The sequence below is a fragment of the Toxorhynchites rutilus genome, chromosome 2 (genome assembly GCF_029784135.1).
Source record: "Toxorhynchites rutilus septentrionalis strain SRP chromosome 2, ASM2978413v1, whole genome shotgun sequence".
Taxonomy (NCBI): Eukaryota; Metazoa; Arthropoda; class Insecta; order Diptera; family Culicidae; genus Toxorhynchites; species Toxorhynchites rutilus.
The window spans coordinates 245,494,424-245,517,445 of record NC_073745.1 but is presented as its reverse complement, the minus strand read 5'-3'; the positions used below and the strand labels follow the sequence as shown (position 1 = coordinate 245,517,445).

The window sequence follows — 23,022 nt, the reverse complement described above, 5'->3', positions numbered from 1 at the left end:
ATGTAATAGATCAGTTCATTTTTATTGAGCGTAAATGTACGGTGCGGAATGGTCATACCTGCTCGGGGAAGTATGACCAGCCATTTTTTCAACCCAACTGTAAATACAGCTGTCAAAATTTGTAAACATAGTTGAAAATAGCTAGATGGCGAATCATGGTGCGGAATTATACCAGAACATCCGATCGTAAAAAGTGGTTACAGACCAGCTTGAAAGCGGCAATCGAAGCAATGAAAAGTGGTACGTGAGCGAGAAAAACTTAAACGTTATTTACGTTGAGCAGATCCTGTGCAATTCAGTAATTTTTTTACGACGGAGCAAGAGAAAATGCTTGTAGATTATATTCTCTCTATGGAAAAAACGGTTCTACGGTGTAACGACGAATGAAATCCGGCCGAAAGAAATGGTATTTCTCGACCTATCAAAAGCGCCACCCACTAATCTCACTTCAAACACCAGAAGCAACCTCCGTCGCCAGGGCACAAGGATTCAATTGCGTTGCAGTCGAGAAATTCTACGATTTACTGGAGGGCGTACAGCGGAAATACAACATTCCACAAGAAAGACAATTCAAGGTCGATGAGACACCAGTGATTATACTGAATACTTTACACATCACTAACCAAAAATACTTCTTTCTTTTGTGTTGAAGAATAAGAATAACAGCAATTTTAGTATCTGTACAGCAACTTCGTCAAAGAAATTTCTTCCTACTTGCACTGTGGTCACGCGTATTCTAGAGCATTCTAGGCAAAATTCCACTGGAAACGTTAGTGCTATCCAAGAAGAAAAACAGCATTTCTTTAAACAAGGACAATAAATAAAGGTTACTAATCGATATAAACCAGAACAACAATACAAATATTTTTTTATACTCAAAATACGGTACAAATTGATAAAAAGATGCGACAATCAAAATGGATCGAAAAAACGGCACTGTCCCGTTCAAAACCTTACATTCAGCCTAAGAATCGGGCAAATTATTCAATAAATCTAAATGTTACACAAAAGAAGGGAAACCAACTTTATTTGAATAGAATATTTTGCTCTTTGTTGAAGGCTTTCAAAATTCAAAGTGGTCGTACTATTGCGGATACAGATCTTGTTTGAAAAAGCGTAAAGAAGTGATTTCATTTTAGGTCATGATCCATGTAGGGCCCTCTTTAGCAGCAATCTTGCAGACCTGATATCAATCAATAGATGATCAATAGAAGATGAAAATAACCATGAGCACCAAACCGAAAAATCGAAACTCCTCGTGTAAAGTTTAGTATCACTGCAAACGAATAACAAGTTCCGGAACACGTGCACCTTATGCCCACCCAACAAACGGATCCAATTTTGGTTGCACTTTTGCGAAGGTGTAATTGCGCATAAACGCAACTATCGCTTTTCACCATTCGCTGATATTTTTAGAAACAGCGCCAATAAACCACTTTTCCACATTACCGTACACAATTTCCGAGTTAAGAGTTTCCGAGAGTTGGATGAACAGGTACACACAAAACTTCAACGCTTGAAAACGAGAAACTCGATTTCTCCGCTGCATTTCGTGACGCCTGCGTCCGTCTCATTTACGATCGATTTTTTTTTTCGGGGGTTCCGTGATGGAGTAAATAGAAAAAAAACGAATCCGCCGCTAACAATTATTTCCGTAATTTCGTTAGTTAAATTTTCCGATATGTTATTAATGCATATTTATTACAACAAAAATTCGCGGCAGTGAAAGCGAACGTTTTTTATTGTTGCCGAAATTGATGCCTTTGTCTCGCTGCTTTTTCACTCCTCATCCGATTCAGTGAAGGATTGAGTTAATTTAAACCACGGGTGTACCTACGTTTTTGTGGGGACCAATCTCGGAGTTGACGTGGAAATTTGGACGCTATAAACATACCGATTCGGCGGCGTGGCTCATTAGCCTAAATAATTATTCATATTTCTAAGTCCCGCTGTCCTAAATGACACTCTTCCTTCTGATAGCCCCAACCATATAAAAACCTGTAGCCTCATTTAACCGTAAACTGTTAGTGGTTTTCGTCGAACGAAAGCAAAATGCAAGCCAATGACGGCGATGACAGAATCGATCGGGCATTTCTCTTCGATGGTGTGTCGTTTCAACTTCCTTCTTTCTTCGACTCAGTTCTTAGGTGCACGCGTTCGAAGGGAACTCTGAATGACATAATTAAAATGAAGCGCTCTTTTTCCGGTCGAACAATTCTTGAAAGTTGGCGCTATGAAACGCATGCGATCGTGACACACAAATACCTGCTAATTAAATTCAATATTTGCTTTCATCGAGGGTCTTGTTGGATGGCTGTCATCAATATGGGGCAGAATTTAACGCACAGCACTCAAAAGTCGTTGACCGCAGAGTGTTTAAACTCGTGCAAAATTAAATGGTTAATTGTAACAGTAAAATAATAATTGTTGGCGACTGTTCTCACAGGTCGATCTTGAGAAAGAGACGGTGCCGTTCTCGATGTGTGTCCTGCGGCAAATCTGAGACAAGTTTTTTTAATGCTCAGCGCCGGTACTTACCCTGAACTTGGCAGTCCGCATTGGCGAGAAACTATGGAGAAGCATTGCTGGAAACTTGTCTGACGAGGTTTGCCTCTCTCGCGCTGGCAGTGTGAGCCATAAGCATGTTATGTTGTCGACGCGCTCTCGGTGAATTGAAATGATTTGTAAGGAACTTGAAAGAACGATAATATTCAAAAGCGGATCGCTATGTTAATTATACGCAAGCAAGTTCATGAATATGTGTTTATTGTGTCTGGCAAGTTTATGTACAATTGATGTCATTTTTTCCGCTATGGTCCTCAGTGGTTTGATATTTATACCTTTCGGAGCATTGGAACAAAGAAATTGAACTGTATTAACAAAAATGAACTCTATTGCCGCTCCTAACCACATGCCAATCTTTACACTCCGTGTATGATGTTCAAAAAAAACATACGTACGAATCTTTGCTATCGCAAAACAGTAGCTACTAAAATTTCAATTGAACAATGAACTATTGGAAAAACATTAGTCGATCGACTGGTTACAAACCTATCGAGCGTGGAACACTCGTCACTGATCTAAGTGCCGTAGAAAGGCATACCCGTCCGAAGCGGAAGAGATAAATTCAACGGTATGTACAGCATTTATTTATAGTTGAATCTATGCTATTAACATAAGAGGCATTTGTTGAACAGATTCTTCTGTAGGCCTATTGTACTCTTGCTGATATCACTCAATGCGTAGAACCGACGATGAATGAACGTCAAAGAACGAATGAAAAATGCATATTTTACCTGTTCATAACAGAATGGTTATGTGAATAAAATTGTGCAAACACATGAAAGCGTCTCCAATAACAAGTAGTTTGCATGCAAACATCTTTGGATATTTAATAAATTATAGTGTCTGCATGTCGGCGGCGAATGTGAATAAATTGAACGGCACAAGCCGGTCCCCTCCCGATCCTTTGGGAATTGTGAGCCTCTACTACTTCTTATCATTCAATGACATGGAAGTTGCTAGGAAAACATCTACATCTCAGCGTTGTATCAGTTGTATCAGTTTTCAGGAGTGATCAGTTGAGGTTTATACACCAAATACAATGCCTTCATTATGGATGAATCGCTGAATGGTAAGCCGCACCGATCTGTTGGCTGTCGAAAAGAAGACAACACTTTTAAGAATGGCAGAGAAGGCGTTCCATGTATAAAGCAATATCTAAAATTTCTTAAACTAAATCGGATTTTTTTTTTCATTGGACTTGTCAGTTATTTGTTCATGCCATCGCAGATCCATTACATGCAAAAATGCCCAATGTTTCTAGCCAAATGAGCATCACGGTGTTATGGCGTGTATACAATAGTGATGTATTCAAATGAACAAATATCGTAAGTTTCATTTATAATATCAAACACCGCATTGGAAATTGATTTAAATCTCTACGTATGATATGATAGTCTATGATTATAAATTATAATTAGTATTGATTTTGTAACCATGTTACAGTCGTTATAAAACAATGTAGGTGCACTGTAATCTTGTCGCATAGGAATATTGAACGAAGATTGAAAACATATTATCTTCGAGAAAAGATGACTCAAAAACGATAAAAATCACATCTTTGGATATGTTATGTAAAAAAAACTCTGCTTTCAAGAAAAAATATAAAAAACATAACGCCCTTGGTCCCGAAACAGTGTAAACTATAAAAAATCAATACAAATAATAATTACAAAAACAGAACCCTATTTTTCGCAAGTGGAGCGTTTTTTCAAAGAAGACTAGCTAATGGGCTTTCAGTTGATTTTTCATTTGCCCGGTAGTTTAAAAGTTATGAATTGGAAGGGCTGTATATAATATGGCATGAAATGGTTGTACATAAGTTATGGACTTAAGGTTTTGTGATGAACAAAACATGTTAAAGATTTGAGCTCTAGACTAGAACTGATCTATTTCACATACACAGTATGTTCAATAAATAAGGGGACTTTAAGGATATAGAATAAAACGCGTATCGTAATATGTTTGGAAGTTATGTTTTATTCGAAATAGTCTCCATTTAACTCAATACAACGTTTCGAACGATCAACCAATTTATGCATAGACTCTTTCATGTCATCTAAAGGAATGTTCTTTAACACCTGTGTCACGGCTGCTTGAATGGCTGGAATAACATCGTAAAACGCTCGTTTCATAGCAGTTTTTAGTTTAGGGAACTGAAAATAGTCGCATGGTGATAGATCAGGAGAATACTGAGGGTGATCGATGACACAAATCTGCTTTTTCATCAAAAATTCACGAACTTTTTTAGTTCTGTGAGGTGGTGCATTATCATGCAATAATAATAGCTGTTTCCCCTCTGGATATTCAGGTCTAACACGAACAATTCTTGACCACAAACGATGTAAAACTTGTCAATAGTATTCTCCATAAACAGTTTGACCTTCTGGAACAAACTCCTTGTGTACAATACCCTTGGAATCGTAGAACGTGATCAACATTGTCTTGATTCTGGGCTTCTGAAAACGCTTTTTTTTGTTTAGGCTTGCCTTTTTCTGCAGATTGACGCTTAGTTTCAGGGTCATATTTAAAGCACTATGTTTCAACACCAGTTATGATTGCATCAAGAAAACCTGAATCGTTTTCAGCTGTTGGAATGATGTCTTTACAATGCTCTACACGAGCGATTTTTTTGGTCTTCATTTAATTGATGTGGAACAAAGCGTGCACGGACCTTTCTTTTACCCAAATCGTCAGTTAAAATTGTCACAATAGTACCAGTAGATGAACTTAATTCTTCGGTCAACATTCTAACAGTGAAATTCGCGTCAACAGCAATGATTTCGCGAACTTTTTCCACCAAATCAGATTACTACTTACTACGACTACATCCTTCTGGACGACTAGGTCTTTCCTCATCATTCAAATCTTCACGACCATTTTTAAATCGTTTAAACCACTTATGAACTTTTGAACGAGCTAAACAATCATCACAATACACTCTTTGCATCAATTCGTACGTCTCACGAAATGTTTTTCCAAGTTTAAAACAAATTTTAATATTTGATCTTTGTTCCATTGTATTTTTACGACACAAGTACAAATATACTGTCATTAAAAAGCGCGTAACTTTTTAACCTGTCAACCGATTCACATAAAGTTGGTACCCAAGCTCAAGCTGTCAACCGATTCACATAAAGTTGACTGCGTTTGAAAGGTGAGACCTTTACTTTTCTAATGTTATCAACGTTCAACAGATGGCGTTACGTGTACTATGATTTAAATGAAAAGTCCCCTTATTTATTGAACATACTGTGTAGTTTCTGATTTTCTCATAAACAACATATCTTATTTAACCGTTTTGCAACATGAAATCTTTTGACTTTCAAGAGGAAATTGGGGTAGGATGCCAAAGTGACTCAAGATACTGCAGACATGGAGAAATATGGCGGATGAGGTTGACCAACAGAGAGTCCAAACCTTGATGAACGGTATCCGAAGAAAAGTAAAAAAATCATCAACATTTTTTGCAATGCATTTTGACAGAATTTTGTTGTACCTTCAACCAATCCCAAGATAAAACTGGTTTTGTGATTCCGAATTTAAAATGTTTCGAATGAAACTAAAGTTTTTTTTAATGTAAGATAAACTATGGTCGTGAATTATCACCAAACTGATTAAATAATATAATAAATAAAATCAAATCATTATTATAGACTTTTGGACAAGCCGAATGTTAAACTTCTTAAGGAAAGTTCTGTTTAAAGAAGAAAAATCACACTAAAATTCATTTCGAATTTGTCTAATTTAGAGAGCGCTATTGTTTGTTATTGTTACTTAATATCGAACAGGAGCTATAATGAATTTATTAGCAATACCTAAATTCATTGGTAAAATTGCAAAACTGCGTAAGTGTATACAAAAATTGCAATAAATATTCGAAATCATCCATCCATCAGTTTCAACCTAGAGATATTTCGCTGCTGCTATTAACCACGAACTAAACCTACACAAAACCACAAAATTACAATCTCAGCACAGGTTTTGCCGATTCAATGAATGGTTTTGCAGAGGAATGAAAAACATGATCAGCACAAGAGAATCATTTCTATGAAAGCAGGCAAGAAGAAAATTATCATTGGTCCGTACATCTTACAGAGGTTATTGGCTCTATCATGCGGTAAATAGACGTAAAAGCGGAAATATAGCATGAGCTAAAACGATTACAGCAGAAAAACCGCACCGCAAACTAAAAAAAACCCTCCGTTAATGTCGATGTTCATGTTTTCTGCCATGAACGTGGATGCAGGTTGTCGGACTTCGCATTTACCATATTAAATATTTCCGATCATACAGTGCTGCTACAGTGGTGAAAAATGTTTGTACCTGTTATTTGCAGTGTCTTGGCCTTGACATAATCGACATGACGAGAAGTAATTTGATTGAACCAATATTTGTATTATCACGCGGATGAAAACGATCCGCCAGAATGGATACAAATGGAAAAAATAATGTATCAAAAAATTGATGCATCATCGCAAAACATCACATTCGCCGAGAGATTATTCACCAAATCAAAAGAGTGAAAGTGCAATTGATTCATCACGTTGCTCATTTCTCATAACTCCTTTGCCCGGGAAGTAATTTCGCAAATCAACACGTGTACTAATATGCTGGTCAATGTTATAAATCACTCACACTTTTGCTAGACTTTAGCACTTGATTGACTTTCAATTTCGTTACGCGAAAACGAATTCGATTGAAGCAAACAAATTGAGTTTTATAGACGATTCTTCCCATTAAGGTATCTGTGGAACGCACAATCAAGACCATCGCATCACATTTCAATGGAGCATCGCTTTTATCGCTCGGGTAGAGATGATTACTGCATGTATCTCTTCTCCGTGCGTCCCTCATCATTTCGACCGACGCACAACGAGTTGATGTCCGGGAACCTGTCCGCTACGCACCGCGCTTTGGTGAAAAGGCGGCGAGACGTCGGCTTTGTCTGTTTTTATGATACGCCTCAGCTTTCGAACACAAAAATCTCAACTTTATAATATGGGTCACTGGAATAAGAAGGCCTCGAAGTGGAATGCAAAACAGGGAAGACATATAAACAGAACGGAAAGCTTTCTATTTTATCTCAACGTGTGAAATACGAGACAGCGGGATCCGAGAATGAAGGCGAAAAAAGTTTAATCTTCCTTTCTTTTTGCCGAGATGTGTTTCGGTGTGGGAGGGAATGTAAATAAACCATGCTTTTTGCAAGCGTTAAAATTAATTTAACATGTGTATTCCATGGAACATTAATTTCCGAGTGTTTCGAGCTATTAATTTTCTTTTTTTGGTTCCTGGGCTCCATACATTGTTCTTTTTTTTAAATTGATTCGTTGTGTGCGATTGTGATGTGTGAACCTAAAACTCTACATTAGATTCAAATAATCGTTCCTCAGAAATAGAATAATAACGAGTCATAAGTAGCGGGACTAAATGAAAATACGTTCGCTGAAAAAGTATTTTTAATTCAATTCTTTATTGCATTTTCACAAGTCCATACAATGTGCATTTGCGTGGTGAAACAATTAGACGATAGTGCATTCATCTCTAATCTTTTTCAAGATTCCCGAAACCCTCGCCATCATAGTTGAGTTGTTGAACTGTGGTGACTTCCCAACTATTTCCTTACACCGACTATGACAGTATGGCCCAATACGACTTGATTGGCGCGACTGGGGTACATTCACCACCTCCGATTTCGGATACTGTCCAAGCATCGGACAGACGCGCTCTCGGAGAATACTCTGCCCGGCGACCTTCATTGTAAAAAAACGAAAATACACTTAGTACGAAAATCGCCCTCAAAGAAGAGAACAAAACCACACAGCTCTTTGTCTCTCTCTAGCGCGTGTGGCGGAAAACGTGACATGAATTTAGTCCCACTACTAATGACTCACCGATACATTCACAAATAATTTATTGACAAAACACCTTAGGACAGAATTCGCTACTCTAATATCTTATGACGAGACAGTCTACATACGAAGGCTGAAATTGGTCCAAGTTCGAAGCATAAATACAGAAGGGTAAAAACTTTTGTTACACATTAATACATATATCACCGTCCAGTTTTTCAACTTTAACAACAGCTGTAACATAGCCGGCATGTTTTTTCATCCCATTTGTTTTATTTTAGGCTCATTAGCATTTTAGCTGTAATAGAGCCGAATTTTAATCGTGTACATGTGACATGGTTATCATATCTATAATGAGCACATTACACAGTTGCCATTTGCCAGTATTCCTTCTATACCATTGCATATGGTACATTTACACAGTAGCCATTTGGGCATAAGGGTATTCTTTCTGTTCTTCCATTATCTAGTTAGACCACCGGACAGTGGAGACAGTTGATATGATCATTGTTGAGTTATTAATACACCCAAACTAGCGTTGGCAGAAAACATTTCATCTTTGGCAGAAATGACGCCATTTCGTGTGCTGAAGAGTCAAATGCGCAAATAATTTGCTGTTTTAATAGCTTAAAAATGGTTTGTATGTATGCGAGCAGACATCTCATTCTGTTTTCTTTTCTCATTTCATTTGGGATTATGCAAAAAAAAAAGACGGGTGGGTAATGTCGGGGACATAACCGGAGTGACGTAGGACTATACAAAGGGGACAGCTTTTGTTAAATATATATTTTAAATATATTGTTTTATTTTCTTCTCCTACATGAATACCTACCTATCTACCTGAAAAATGGATTAGTTTACTGTTTACTCTTTATGAATATGTTGATGGTTCTGAAAAGAACCTTTGGTGTTGTGTTTTTGTTATCGCTCGATATTCCCATCTTGTTCGGTTAAACCTTCCTGTTTAGCTATTGCGTTTGCCACTCGCCACAGCTTTCACAGTTGGAAAATTTCTTCCCATCCAGCTTGTGACATGTTGTTCAGTAAATTACATTTAATGTGACGTGCCGGAGAAACACTTTGCCACTCACTGAAACTATTTGTTGCCTTGATGAGCGCCGAACCGAAGCTGCTCTGTTCTTGATGCGGGTATTCTGATTGTCGTGAGCAGCTTTGCAAGCCAACTCGAGCACTCCGACGGCCGAAACTCTATAATCGCCGTTAGGTATACTGGTGCTCCGGTACCAATCCGTTCGGCCTAGTTACCCTTGCGGAGCAATCAGTGAATGCGACCAACAGGGAACTGGAGACCTGCACGGTTCGAGTGAGACTTTGCCTTTCCCTTAACTTGTCCTCCTTTGTTACGTCCACGATGCCGATGCCGTGCAACCACACGGGTTTACGGTTTGAAAGAAAATAAGATATTTTTTGGGGTCCGCGTGTTTTATACTCTAGCGGTACACACTCACAGGATAGAGACAAATCGGCAGACTCAGCCAGAGGGGCGAGTCCAACGAGACGAACGAATGAGCGTTAAAAGGGAGCGATGGCAAAAAAATACATTCATTACGATTTGTTTGATCGTTGGATTCACATGCAGGCTAAAAAATAGAGAATAGAAGAAAGACGGGTGGGTAATGTCGGGGACATAACCGGAGTGACGTAGGACTATACAAAGGGGACAGCTTTTGTTAAATATATATTTTAAATATATTGTTTTATTTTCTTCACCTACGTGAATACCTACCTATCTACCTGAAAAATGGATTTGTTTACTGTTTACTCTTTATGAATATGTTGATGGTTCTGAAAAGAACCTTTGGTGTTGTGTTTTTGTTATCACTCGATATTCCCATCTTGTTCGGCTAAACCTTCCTGTTTAGCGATTTGTTGTCACTCGCCACAGCTTTCACAGTTGGAAAATTTCTTCCCATCCAGCTTGTGACATATTTTACAGTAAATTACATTCAATGGCACGTCGCATTACCACCACTCAGTGCCGGATTGGAGGTAATTTTAACCTGTAATTGAACATTTGCAATGAAAGTGGTACAGTGTCGACTTTCAATGTGGGGTCATAATTTGGATCTCTATGTTTACAAAAATGTCCAACTAAATAAGTCACATTACATGTCCGTCCAATTAGCTAAATTTCGAACTAATTGTAGATTACTGTACTTTAAATCTGAAAACAATTTAAGAATTGGTGAAAATTGAATAATCAGGAAAGTCCCCAACTATCAATAAGCTCAGAACAACTGCCAAATTCACATACTCATCAAAACCTGGCAAACAAATTATGAAAACATCAATTTGTGTTTTATTATTATTTTTGATAATGTTTTAGAAAGCATTGAACTTTATTTCCTAAACTCTTTTTTGGAAGGTTTAATGGCCCTGAAAAGCGCCTTGTTTTATGGAATGGTTCCAATTTAGAAAACTTAGTACTCGTGGTTTTGAAAAAAACCATTTCGAACGCCCTTGATGCCGCCTTGTTCTGGATTTGCCGCCAAAGCAGTTTGTATAAAGAACAAACTTTTTTCTTCTGCTACCTGATGCCGTTTTGCGATTGCGTTTGCCACTCGCCATTCGCTGCAACTGCCAGTTGTCTTGATGTCCGCCGAACCGAATGTGTTCTGTTCCGAATGCAGGTTTTCTTATCGTCGCGAGCAGCTTTGCCAGCTAACTCGATCACTCCGGCGGCCGAAACTATATAACGCCGGCTAGGTGGAATGGTACACAGGTACTAACGCGCTCGACCTAGCTACCTTTTCCGGTGCAATTGGCGGATACACCTACGGGAAATTACAGACCACCACGGTTCGAGCGGGATTTTGCCTTTCCCTTCTCTTTTCCTCCTTTGCCATATCCAACCATGGCTGCTTGTGTTGGTTTGTTGATGTGAGGTGATGCGAAACGATGTGGTGTACGGTTTGGATGAGAATGATCGTTACGGAAGGAAGGAAGGTATTGTATTATAGAGACTTTCAACTTTTGCAGTTCATTCGTCTCTAGCCTTGAGAAAGGCCCTTTGAAAACTCTACTCTATTCTACTCCAGCGCTACCACCTCCGCCCTCTTGCCTTGAGAAAGGCACTCGATCCCTCGCCGTCCAGCCCGTCCAGCAACGATGTGATCGTTACGGCAGCGGAGCGGGGATTTTTAAGCTGACTGGCTGGCTCGAGAATTACGCATGTGTGAGACTGCGACCGATGTTTCGTTCATTTTTCTCTTTTTCCTTTCCAATCGTGCTTCATTCTATTTCGCTGCTGCTCTGGTTGCCCGTTTTGGTTGGTACGATTTGAGGAGCACAAAATGGACCAATCAAAAATGGGCACATAGTGTATTTGGACAATGCTTGATATTTCACAATTATTCAATTATTTATCTCAAGAAAAATGAAATGTTATTCGTTATGATAGATGCGTAGATATATTTCCTATCAATTGATGCAAAAACCTTTGCGATCTATTGAGAAATGCTCGAGTTATAAGCGTTCCAAATCTTGCATTTTTTCCTACTTGTTCAGTGCCTAGATTTCCATTTCACCCCCTATATCTTCCGGTTAGACGTAGTCCTACGTCAAAAGTCTATACGACTATACGGATTGAACCACGGCTGCAATGTAAAGCTATTTCACACGACCATGCTATCCCTATAGCTGCTAGCGCTGTTACATTGATGTGTGATAATATTACACCTCATCATAAAATGAAGTTGGAAAGTGTTTTCTAAGAAGATAAAGAAGAACATGAACGAGAATATATCTTCTCTATCTGGGCCGTGTATTTGGCAAACTATACGAAAAGCTTTCATATGCTTTCATTTAAATGTGTCTTCTGTTTCGCTCGCTCATATTGGCTCTAGCATATATATTATACAAATGATATACATGTATTGGGGATTAGAACATTTTCTGTTATTTTTTAGCTCATTTAATGTAATGCATCGGGATGCCGTAACTTGTGCTAAAAATTTACTTTGGGTGTAGAACAGCAGCCCGATGTGTCTTGCAGAGCAGAGCAGTTGTATGGATGAATCGATCTTATTTCGACCGTGGATCGATCTCCATCGCTGATGATCGTTGCGTGGACGTAGTTATTCTGTAACAACACAAAGATGGTCATTGAGGGGTTTGAGTTTTGAACTCACGATCGATCGCTTACTAAGCGAACGCACAACCAATGTGGCTACTGAGACCCACTAGCCGGCATGTTGACATAGTGGCTGATCATAAACGTCACTTCACGGTGAAAACAAAACGATTCGTATGCAATTTGTATGCACTTCATTTCGTTTTCACCGTGAAGTGACGTTCGTGATCAGGGCCATATTATCGCCTTTTCGGTATAAGAGGTTCCTTTTTTCCACTGTTCAGTTGAACAGTACAGCGGGAAAGTTGATATGAGGCTTCCGTTGTTGTGTTATTGATAGCGCAATTAGTCCAATGTTTCTTGTTGATAGCAGCTGAGCGTCTGTGGAAGAAGAGAGGTTGGATCTTTATCACTTGATGGTAGTGTTGCCACATTTCCATCCGTACCGGAAATGGTAATCTGTACTTTTTCTTTCAAAAATCTGTACCGTCTAAAATATTCGTTGCAGAAAAAATCTGTTTTATTAGCATAAAAAATATCGCTTCCGCTCAACAATCGACCTCGTCCTCCCCCTCAGTTATTCCCTCTCCCCGTGTCAAGGTCTATCCAGAAGTTGCACCTGGATCTGGTCCATGAATTGTTTTCTTCCGGCCCAAACCCAACGGGAAATCGCTCAACGTCATTCAGATCATGAAGGATGCCAAAAAATTATTTCTCCGTGGTCGAAATTAGAAAGGTTAGACCGAACAAACTGCGTGTTGTCGTGGCTGATCAGAAGCAAGCTAACGAGATTGTTGTCGACAATAGGTTCATACTAGAATATCGCACCTATGTGCCCTGCCATAACGTAGAAATTTCGGGGGTGATTACAGAAACGGGTCTGACGAGCGCATTAATAAAAGAGGGAGATGGTAGATTTAAAAAGCTCCCTTTGACGAAAGTTAAAATTTTGGACTGCCAAAAGTCTCCCAGGAAGAGGGAAAAACAAAATTCACGCCGTCAGACTCTTTTTGAGTAACTTTTGCTGGTTCCGCTCTCCCTGACTACGTTATGGTGGACAAATTGAGCCTTCCGCTGCGTCTCTTCGTGCCAAAGCCCATGATTTGCAACAAATGCAAGTCAGTTGGTCACACAGCAGATTACTGCGCCAACAAGGAGCGCTGTGCCACTTGCGGAGAGCAACATGTGGGCAAATCCTGCAGAGCGACTGAGCATAAGTGTTCATATTGCGGGGGACCCCTCATGAGCTCTCAGCTTGTGAAACTTACAAGAGTCGCTGGGAGAAACAGAAGCGCTCTTTAAAGGAACGCTCCAAACGCACTTTAGCGGAAATTTTAAAAGGCGCTTCCTTTAAACCTTCCTTGACCTTTGTAACAGCTTCAATATGACCGTTTTGAACACTGGGGAAACAACACGTGTACCTAAACCTCCTGCTAACCCAACTGCTCTTGACCTCTCGCTTTGCTCGAATTCACTATCGTTAGATTGCAAGTGGAATGTAATCCAGGACCCCAACGGTAGTGATCACTTGCCAATCAAAATTTCCATCACCATTGGGTCGAATTCTTCTGAATCTATAAACATGGCATATGACCTCACAAGACACATTGACTGGAAAAAATATGCGGACGCGATTGCTCTAGCCATCAATTCCAGAGATGGTTTACATCCATTGGAGTAGTATAACTTCCTTTCTCGTTTGATCTATGACAGCGCAGTTCACGCTCAAACGAAACGCATCCCAGGTTCCACCATTTGCCGAAGGCCTCCCAATCTATGGTAGGATAGCTAATGTTCCAAGCTTTATATAGAAAAATCGAATGCATTTGAAGTTTTTCGGAAACGTGGAACTCCTGAAACTTTTCAAACGTATTTAGCCCTTGAGAAGTTTAAAAATTTGATCAAAGGGAAAAACGTGCTTATCGGTGAAATTTCGTGGGAGGTTTGTCACGAGAAACGTCAATGAAAAAAATATGGAAAGAAGCTCGAAACATGAGAAATCGCTCTTCAACGAATGAAAGCGAAGAATATTCACATCGATGGATTTTTAATTTTGCACGAAAGGTTTGTCCCGATTCCGCGTGCAAAAATTTGTTCGAGATATACCACAAGATAGGTGCGATCTTGATTCCGAGTTGTCGATGGTAGAATTCTCTCTTGGTCTCCTTTCATGTAACAATTCTGCTCCGGGATCGGATCGAATTAAGTTCAACTTGTTGAAAAACCTCCCTGATGTGGCGAAACATCGCTTGTTGAATTTATTCAATCGGTTTCTGGAACAGTATATTGTTCCAGATGATTGGAGACAAGTACGAGTTATAGCTTTTCAAAAACCCGGAAAGCCCGCGCCCGACTTCAATTCGTACCGCCCATAGGGAATGCTGTCTTGTATACGGAAATTGTTGGAGAATATGATCTTGTTTCGCCTTGATCGATGGGTTGAAACGAATGGCTTCCTCTCAGATACACAATATGGGTTCCGCAGGGGCAAGGGGACGAATGATTGTCTTGCGTTGCTTTCTTCAGAAATTCATATAGCTTGCGCCGAAAAAAAAAACAAATGGCTTCAGTATTCTTGGACATAAAGGGGCCTTTGATTCTGTTTCAATAGAGGTCCTGTCAGACAAATTAAACTCTCGGGGTTTGCCGCCTCTATTGAATAATATGTTATATAACTTACTTTGGGAGAAACATTTGAATTTTTCTCACAGGGATACGACAGTAAGTCGGGTCTCCTACATGGGACTCCCCCAGGGCTCATGTTTAAGCCCCTTTTTGTACAACTTCTATGTAAGCGACATCGACAATTGCCTTACACAAAATTGCAGCCTAAGACAACTTGCAGATGATGGAGTGGTGTCTATCGTAGGATCAAACGAATCCGACCTGCAAGGACCATTACAAGATACTTTGAACAATTTTTCAACCTGGGCCATTGGGCTAGGGATCGAATTCTCCACGGAGAAAACAGAGATGGTGGTTTTTTCTAGGAAGCATAGACCAGCAAAACCAAAGCTTCAATTTTTGGGTAAACCGATCACTCATGCTATGTCATTCAAGTATCTTGGGGTCTGGACGACTCCAATTGTACTTGGGGGCCCATATTAGGTATCTGAGTAAAAAAAGCTAACAAAGAATAAACTTTCTCCTTACAATTACCGGCACCTGGTGGGCAGCCCATCCAGAAGATCTTATAATGTTGTATCGAACAACTATTCTCTCAGTGATGGAGTATGGCAGTTTCTGCTTTCAATCAGCTGCCAAAACACACCTCATTAAACTCAAGCGAATTCAGTATCTTTGTCTCCGTATTGCGTTGGGATGTATGCTCTCAACGTATACCATGAGTCTCGAAGTTTTGGCAGGTGTACTCCCACTAAAAGATCGCTTCAATTTATTATCTCTTCGGTTCCTCATCCGGTGTAAGGTTATGAATCCATTGGTGATCGGAAATTTTGAACAGCTTATCAAGCTAAATTTTCGATCCGGATTCATGAGTACATATGATGAATTCATCTCCATGCAGGTTGTTCCTTCTTCGTATATTCCCAACCGTGTTTGTTTTCCTGACTACATCAATTCCTCTGTACATTTTGATCTGTTCATGAAGGAGAAAATCCATGAAATTCCAGCTTATCTTCGACCGGGGATCGCTCCAACGATCTTCAATGCAAAGTATGGGCGTATCAATTGTGATAATATGTACTTTACTGATGGGTCCTCTATGAATGAGGCCACAGGATTTGGAGTGTTCAACAAATTTTTTAGCACCTCACACAGTCTTCAGTATCCTTGCTCAGTGTATATTGCTGAATTGGCAGCAATTCATTGGGCGCTGGACAGCGTCGCCTCACGACCTGTTGAACACTATAACATTGTAACGGATAGTCTTAGTTCTGTTGAAGCTATCCGTTCAGTGAGGCCGGAAAAGCACTCGCCGTACTTCCTCGAGAGAATACGAGAAATTTTGAGCGCTTTATTCAGACGCTGTTATGTCATTACCTTTGTCTGGGTCCCCTCACATTGCTCCATTACGGGTAATGAGAGGGCTGACTCATTAGCAAAGGTAGGTGCAATTGAAGGCAATATTTATCAGCGTCAAATCGCCTTCAATGAATTTTATTCTTTAGTCCGTAGAAATACCATCGCTAACTGGCATCGCAAATGGAACGAAGATGAATTGGGCCGGTGGCTTCACTCGATTATCCCTAAGGTTAGCCTCAATCCGTGGTTCAAAAGTCTGGACTTGAGTCGGGACTTTGTTCGCACCTTCTCCCGACTCATGTCCAATCACTGTTCGTTAGACGCGCTGCTTTTTCGTTTTAATCTTGCCGACAGCAATCTCTGCGGTTGTGGTCATGGTTACCACGACATCGAACACGTTGTTTGGTCGTGCGAGTTGTATCTTGTCGCCAAATCGAATTTAGAAAACTCCCTTCGGGCTGGAGGAAAGTAGCCCAATGTGCCGGTGAGAGATGTGTTGGCTCGGTTAGACCTTGATTACATGTCCCAAATATATGTTTTCCTTAAAGCTATCGATCTTTGAGTGTGATTGTTCATACATCCTTTTCGTCCTTCGCGAGCTATCGGTTCCCTTCCTACTAACATTAGAATAAATTAAATTGTAGATACATATTAGATGTAAGGATAGTTTTAAGAATTGAGTGTGAATGAGAATGTGAATGTGAATGTGAGTGTGAGTGTGAACACACATCTCCTTACATCCCATCCTTTTCCTAATGAAAATGTGTCACCCTTCTAAGCTCGAGTCGACCGCAAGTAATCGGTTTCCTATTTCACTAATCATAGAATTAAGGAAACAACATGTATGCTAGTTGAAATATAGTTGAGAGTTTGGCTCCTTTAAACTTATGTAACTGAGCCTGTAAAAATAAACGGATTAATAAAAAAAAACAATAAAACAATTTTTTTTGTGTTTTCCCGAAATATTATGCATAAAAACATCATTTTAAGAAGATAGGAGTGATCTGCAACACCTTTGCAGAATATAAATCTTATTGTTATTAGGCATTCGCTAACAAGGTGTACACGTGTTCTGTTTAACTTTTTTCTTCATTTGTTTGAGAATTAGTTCGTTCTTCCAATCCTGAAATGAGTGTATTAGCCTTGCTAAAAACGTGGCATAAAATTCTTGTACTGGACCGATTCATTTATCATGGATTTACAAAAAATACATGGCAGAACAGTTATACATAGAACATCAACATGAGACAATTGAGCTTGATGTTTTGTTTAAAGCTGGGAACAAACAATAACTTTTTTTGAGTTTTTCTGAAAGATTTTGCGTAAAAACATCGTTTTATGAAGAAAAGTGAAAATTGTCCAAAGGTAACATCGGACAACTATGCGTATAACGGCAGCATATTTTTCAAAAATTCTGAACAAAAGTTATATGAATAGTCCATACAACTACAAAACAAATAATAATCCATTGATGAAAATTTTCGTATCACAGTAATCTGTAGAGGATAAAATATAAATTTGAACTAAACATCACAAAACTTATCTTTGAAAAGTTATAAAACACTGTTTTGGCTTGGAAAGTCTTTGTTTGGAGTCGCCCCACTGCAGACTCCATATAAAGACTGGCCAAGCAAAAAAAGTGACGTTAAATGCGAAAAAACATAGGTGTTACATGACTTCGGGATGCTGAACACGAATCTGGCATCCATTTTTTATTTGGGCCATCCATAAAGCACGTGGTCCAATTTTCTGGGATTTTATGGCACCCTCCCGTATGGTATATTTTCCATACTCTTTTACATAGTTTTATGATCTTTGAACAAAAGTAAACCCACTGGGCGTCCTCCCCAGGTGAAAAAAATCGCCTAGTTTATGTACGACTCCTCGAATCAAACAAATACTGCTATAAATATACATGATTTCTTTTAGATTACAAATTAAAACAATCATCATCATCTTATTCTTCTTCTTCATATCTGTCATCAGATTCATCGTCATCTTTTCCTGATTCACCAATTGTTTTCTTCAATAGAAACATTACTTCATCTGGAAGTTTTTACAATTACTTTATCCTTTTCAAAATAAGTGTTTACTATTGAATATGTGGAGATAAGAAGATGATTGACTATGACTATTTAATTATTTGATTACCCTTCTCTTCGGCCATTCTCTCTATAGGTAATATTGCTGTTTGAATAATCATATAGCCATGAAGAAAAATTCTGTGCATAGCAGTAGTCATAAAATATCAAGAGTACAGATCAACGTAACGTTTTGCTATGTCGATGCAGTAATCGTTATTTTTCCTGGATCTCTCTGCTCGGAGCATAAACATTCTATAAGAATATTTCGACGACGTTTAATCAATTCTAAATCCACGCAGTTATTTCGGAACTTGTGTCGGGATTCGCAATAAACCTACGGGTGGTATTGTCATCATTGCTGTTGCCTGAGCCTCGAAACTTTGGTTCATGAATGATGAGACCCATTCTAGTTTAGAAGCTTTCCTAAATGTGAAAATTCCATTGGTTGGTATTGCTGGGTATTTCAATACCTACCTATTTGATCTTACCTGATTTTTTTTGGATGCATGGCATGTGTTTCGAATCTAGATTTTCCCCAGCGCTTGAATCTCTCCCGATATAAAATATGAATCATACATTCAAAGCAGCGTATCCAACCATGTTAAACTTCGATATTGTAACTCTACAAGCAAAGCAGCATTGCGCAGAAGTTATATAGAAGTTTATATTTAAATATTAATGGATTTGATGGATTGATGGAAATCATTGTGAGGAATAGTGAGAATGAAACAATACCTTTGCTGCTTTTCATCATTATTTCCAAGGGCTTTAACTAATTAATTTAATTTTCTTTTTCATAACTTGTTAATGATAAATTTTGTGATGTTTAGTCCAAAATTATATTTTATCATCTACAGATTACTGTGATACGATTTTTTTTATCAATGAATTATTAAAGTTTTGATTCAATTAAATCCACGATAAAATATCAATATTGAAAAAATATAGTAAAAAGATGCTATCGCGGTCAGTACTCATTTGAAAGCTTATTTTTTTATCCAAAATATACATTTTTATTAAGGCTCACATGGCGTCAGCCTGACGGGGCCGGGAGTTGAATATTTCGACAATGTTTGCCTTACAACTATGTTAGTAATATGTAACCGATTACTCGCGGTTGGCTCGAGATTAGTATTACAAGTGTTCTCATAATTGGGATGTTGCAGTCTGCAATGCTCTGTACGTGTGTCCGACACGGGATACTTCCTATTGGGATGCAGCTGACCATTAATCAGCAACGCCCCCCTAGTCTGTACCCCATATCTAGCGTGGGGCGTCTTTCTTGACTCGAGGAATCCAGGATAGAATGGTCACTAGGAAAGCTTATGTTTTTACCTAAATTTTGCATGTAGTCACAACCGTGGCAAACTGCGGTAACAAAACTATTAAAAACTGGTTTTCTACGAAAAATCACTTTTTTTCATTATTTTTTTTTGTCAGGATTACTATGATAAAATTTTACAATATCTAATGGAAGAGATTTGTTTTGTATAATTTTTCGAACCAATTTTTCATTTGAAGCCATTGAAACTTCAGTGTGTTTCAAAGTGATGTACTTTCATTCATAAAAGTGTCAAAAAACGTCAATATTGCAAGCTTTGAGAAGTCATAAAAAATCAGAATTTATGATATTGCTCTTAAACTTAGGATTTAAGCACTTGAATGTTAACGAATATTATAGAAAATATTACGCTAACTTCAGGCAGTACAATGTTTGTCTTGGCCACATTCAAAAATTGGACACATTGCTATCATTACAGGTCTCCTGTAGAGCTCTTCCATAATCCTAAAGCTCACCAAATCGACCCTGTGGGTTGACCACGGCTTTAAAGTCCATGTGTTGAAATAGCCATGAAAAATTTTCTAGAATGTCAATCTATAGTCTCAAAAACCCTTTTAACAAATGGTGGACAAATATTCTTTCGAAAAGTTATTAAAAATCCGTACGGAAACGGTCATTTTTGAATTCATAAACTAGATACATAATACAACACACATCCTATTAATCAGTTGATAGGTCGAAATATAGATCGAAGATGATTGTAAAATCTTTGGATTGGATTGGATTCGAAGAAAAATCCTCTGTTGTTTATAAACGAAATAAAAAGTGACGATGAACCGTGCTGAAGATAGAAGAACCCGATGTGGTTCAAATAATGGCACCTTCACAATGGCTCTTATTCCATAATCGTATAATCGTGAATAAAAAATTCGATGGATTGAGCATCTCATTCCAACTCTATTTTCAATTCCTTTTACTCCAATCTTTGATATGGAACAAAGCAAGAATAAACCATGGGCAGTCTGAAACAATTTTCATTTCATCTAGATGAGATCGATAATGCAATTGACAATTCATGGTTCTGGAAGATGCAACTCTCGTCAGTTCATTGGGAATGTTCAAATACCTTCGTGACAGATGAAGAAATTAGATTGATTGCTCGAATAATCCCATGCAGTAAAATGCAATGAAAAAAATTGAAATGTTTTTTTTCTAATTGCCCTAGAGTCATGACGATGATGGAGACTTTCTCGCTCAGTTTGTATGCATATGAATAAATTGTTTTCACGTTGCGAAAAATCATTACGGAATGCTTCCCAGGGGAAAAAAACAGCAGACGAACAAAACCAGAAAACTACAATGGGTTTCTTTTTTCTGTTTCCCGCCCCACTCAGGGTCGTTTTCTCCATGATTGAACTCACGGAGGAGTCGTCTACACGGCTTCATGGACCCAGAGCCGAACCGTTCAGTTATCGCGTATGGCTCAACAGCTGCCGCTAGGAGAAAAGCAGAAATACTTAATCTGCCTTCGCCGTGGGAACCGGCTACACGGTGCAGTTTGTTGCTCTCCCAGTCGATAGTGAAATGCGACGGTCCAGGTGTAACGAAGTGGTTAAGTTCATTGTCAATAGATGATCATGAAATTCATAAATAAGCCGTTTGCTTCTAGGGATCATTAAAGTTGATATGCACATGAAAATTACAGAAACATAAACACTGTATTAAGCTGAGAATCGTTGAAATGAAATGTATATGCGAAATATTTTTGCTAATAATAAGATTGAGATAAACGTAGGATTGGTACGCCGCCTTTGTACTTTTCCGACGAAAAACGCACAGCCATAATTTGTCTGTGCTTTGAAATTATCCGTCATTTCCGATAGACCTCTGTTTTTTCCGTCACCTACATTGAAAGCCATTGTTTCCCGAGCTTCGAGATATCTGAGGTGGAGATCAGCATGGGAATTTGTAACTGGGTCTTCGATATATCAGATTAATTCACACCATTATGCTTTTCTATTCATGATCCACGATGATGAAAACGATTTCTTTGGAAAGTAGTGGAGCGGGTGGCACGTAGTGGAGCTCAGTGGCACTTAATTCAATTCACTTTCATCACTAGCTTTGGTGATAATTAAATTCGGATGGGATGTTATCGGTGATGGATCGATACTCATAACATTAACCTACATCCCCGCTGGTCGATTCTGTATTTAACTAATGGCAAATCACATTTAGGTCGTGTAGAGTATAATTGTTGGAAGTAATTCATGAGATTGAGTGCTAAAATGCGGATCAGTGAATTCAGTGTAAAATAATTGCTCTAACGCGCCTATTCTTATTTCTTTCCAGTTAATCACAGTACTCTCCACCTGCACACAGATCATATTGGCGGCACAATCACTGTGGCCAAATCTGTCGACAGAGAAATGTTCCACCGGCGGTTCTTTGAAATATATTTCCGGTAACGCACTCACAGACAGCCCGACATGTTTAGGACCGAACAACGCTCCATATCCGAGCAATGTGGTGGCACGAACGTTTTCCAACTGGAACTCAAACGGCTCATCGCGAAGGGGCCGGATGAGTCAGCCGCCAACCTTGGACCCTAAATTGATGCAGCGAGCCTTGCTGCAGGCGTATGGTGATGCCAACGAGGTGCCCCAATTGGAGGATGTGCGCACTAGATACAGTGAGTATTTTATGCAATTTAGTTTAAAATGGCCTCATTTTTTTTTGGTTCTGAGGTTCCTCGCGCACTAGCTCTATTCGTATCTCCGTTACTACAATTCCCTCGATACTCGAATCATTTTAGTTTTTATCCGACAGAGCTATTCTGAGGCCGAGTGGTTAGCGTTACATAACATACCGGGGGTTCGCGTTCGACGGGATTTTTTGTCGAAGAAATCCTATTTAAAAAAGAGTCAATTCAAAAGATTCAATTCTAAAAGAGTCAAGAGATAATCAATTTACATGCGTTTTTCTTTAGTCAAATTTTGATCGTAGTACCCTTTCGATTTGTAAGTCCGTATTTTGTATATTCTTCGGAATACCTTTTTTCTATTTCTGCTGCCGCATGCGCTAAATATTTTGTTAGTCTTTTGAAATAACCATTTATTGTTTTGGAAAAAAAAATCGGGATGCAATGGTGACTCATGGAGT

The 23,022-nt window shown here is 38.8% G+C and overlaps 1 protein-coding gene across 1 annotated transcript in view; it reads left to right on the top strand.

Annotated features, from left to right (window-relative positions):
- Positions 1-23,022, top strand: part of LOC129770760 (uncharacterized) — a 39,313-nt gene that overhangs the window by 4,635 nt on the left and 11,656 nt on the right. The window contains exon 2 of the mRNA XM_055773811.1: positions 22,213-22,552. Coding sequence (XP_055629786.1) covers positions 22,213-22,552 — 340 coding nt within the window. The remainder of the gene's footprint in view (positions 1-22,212; positions 22,553-23,022) is intronic.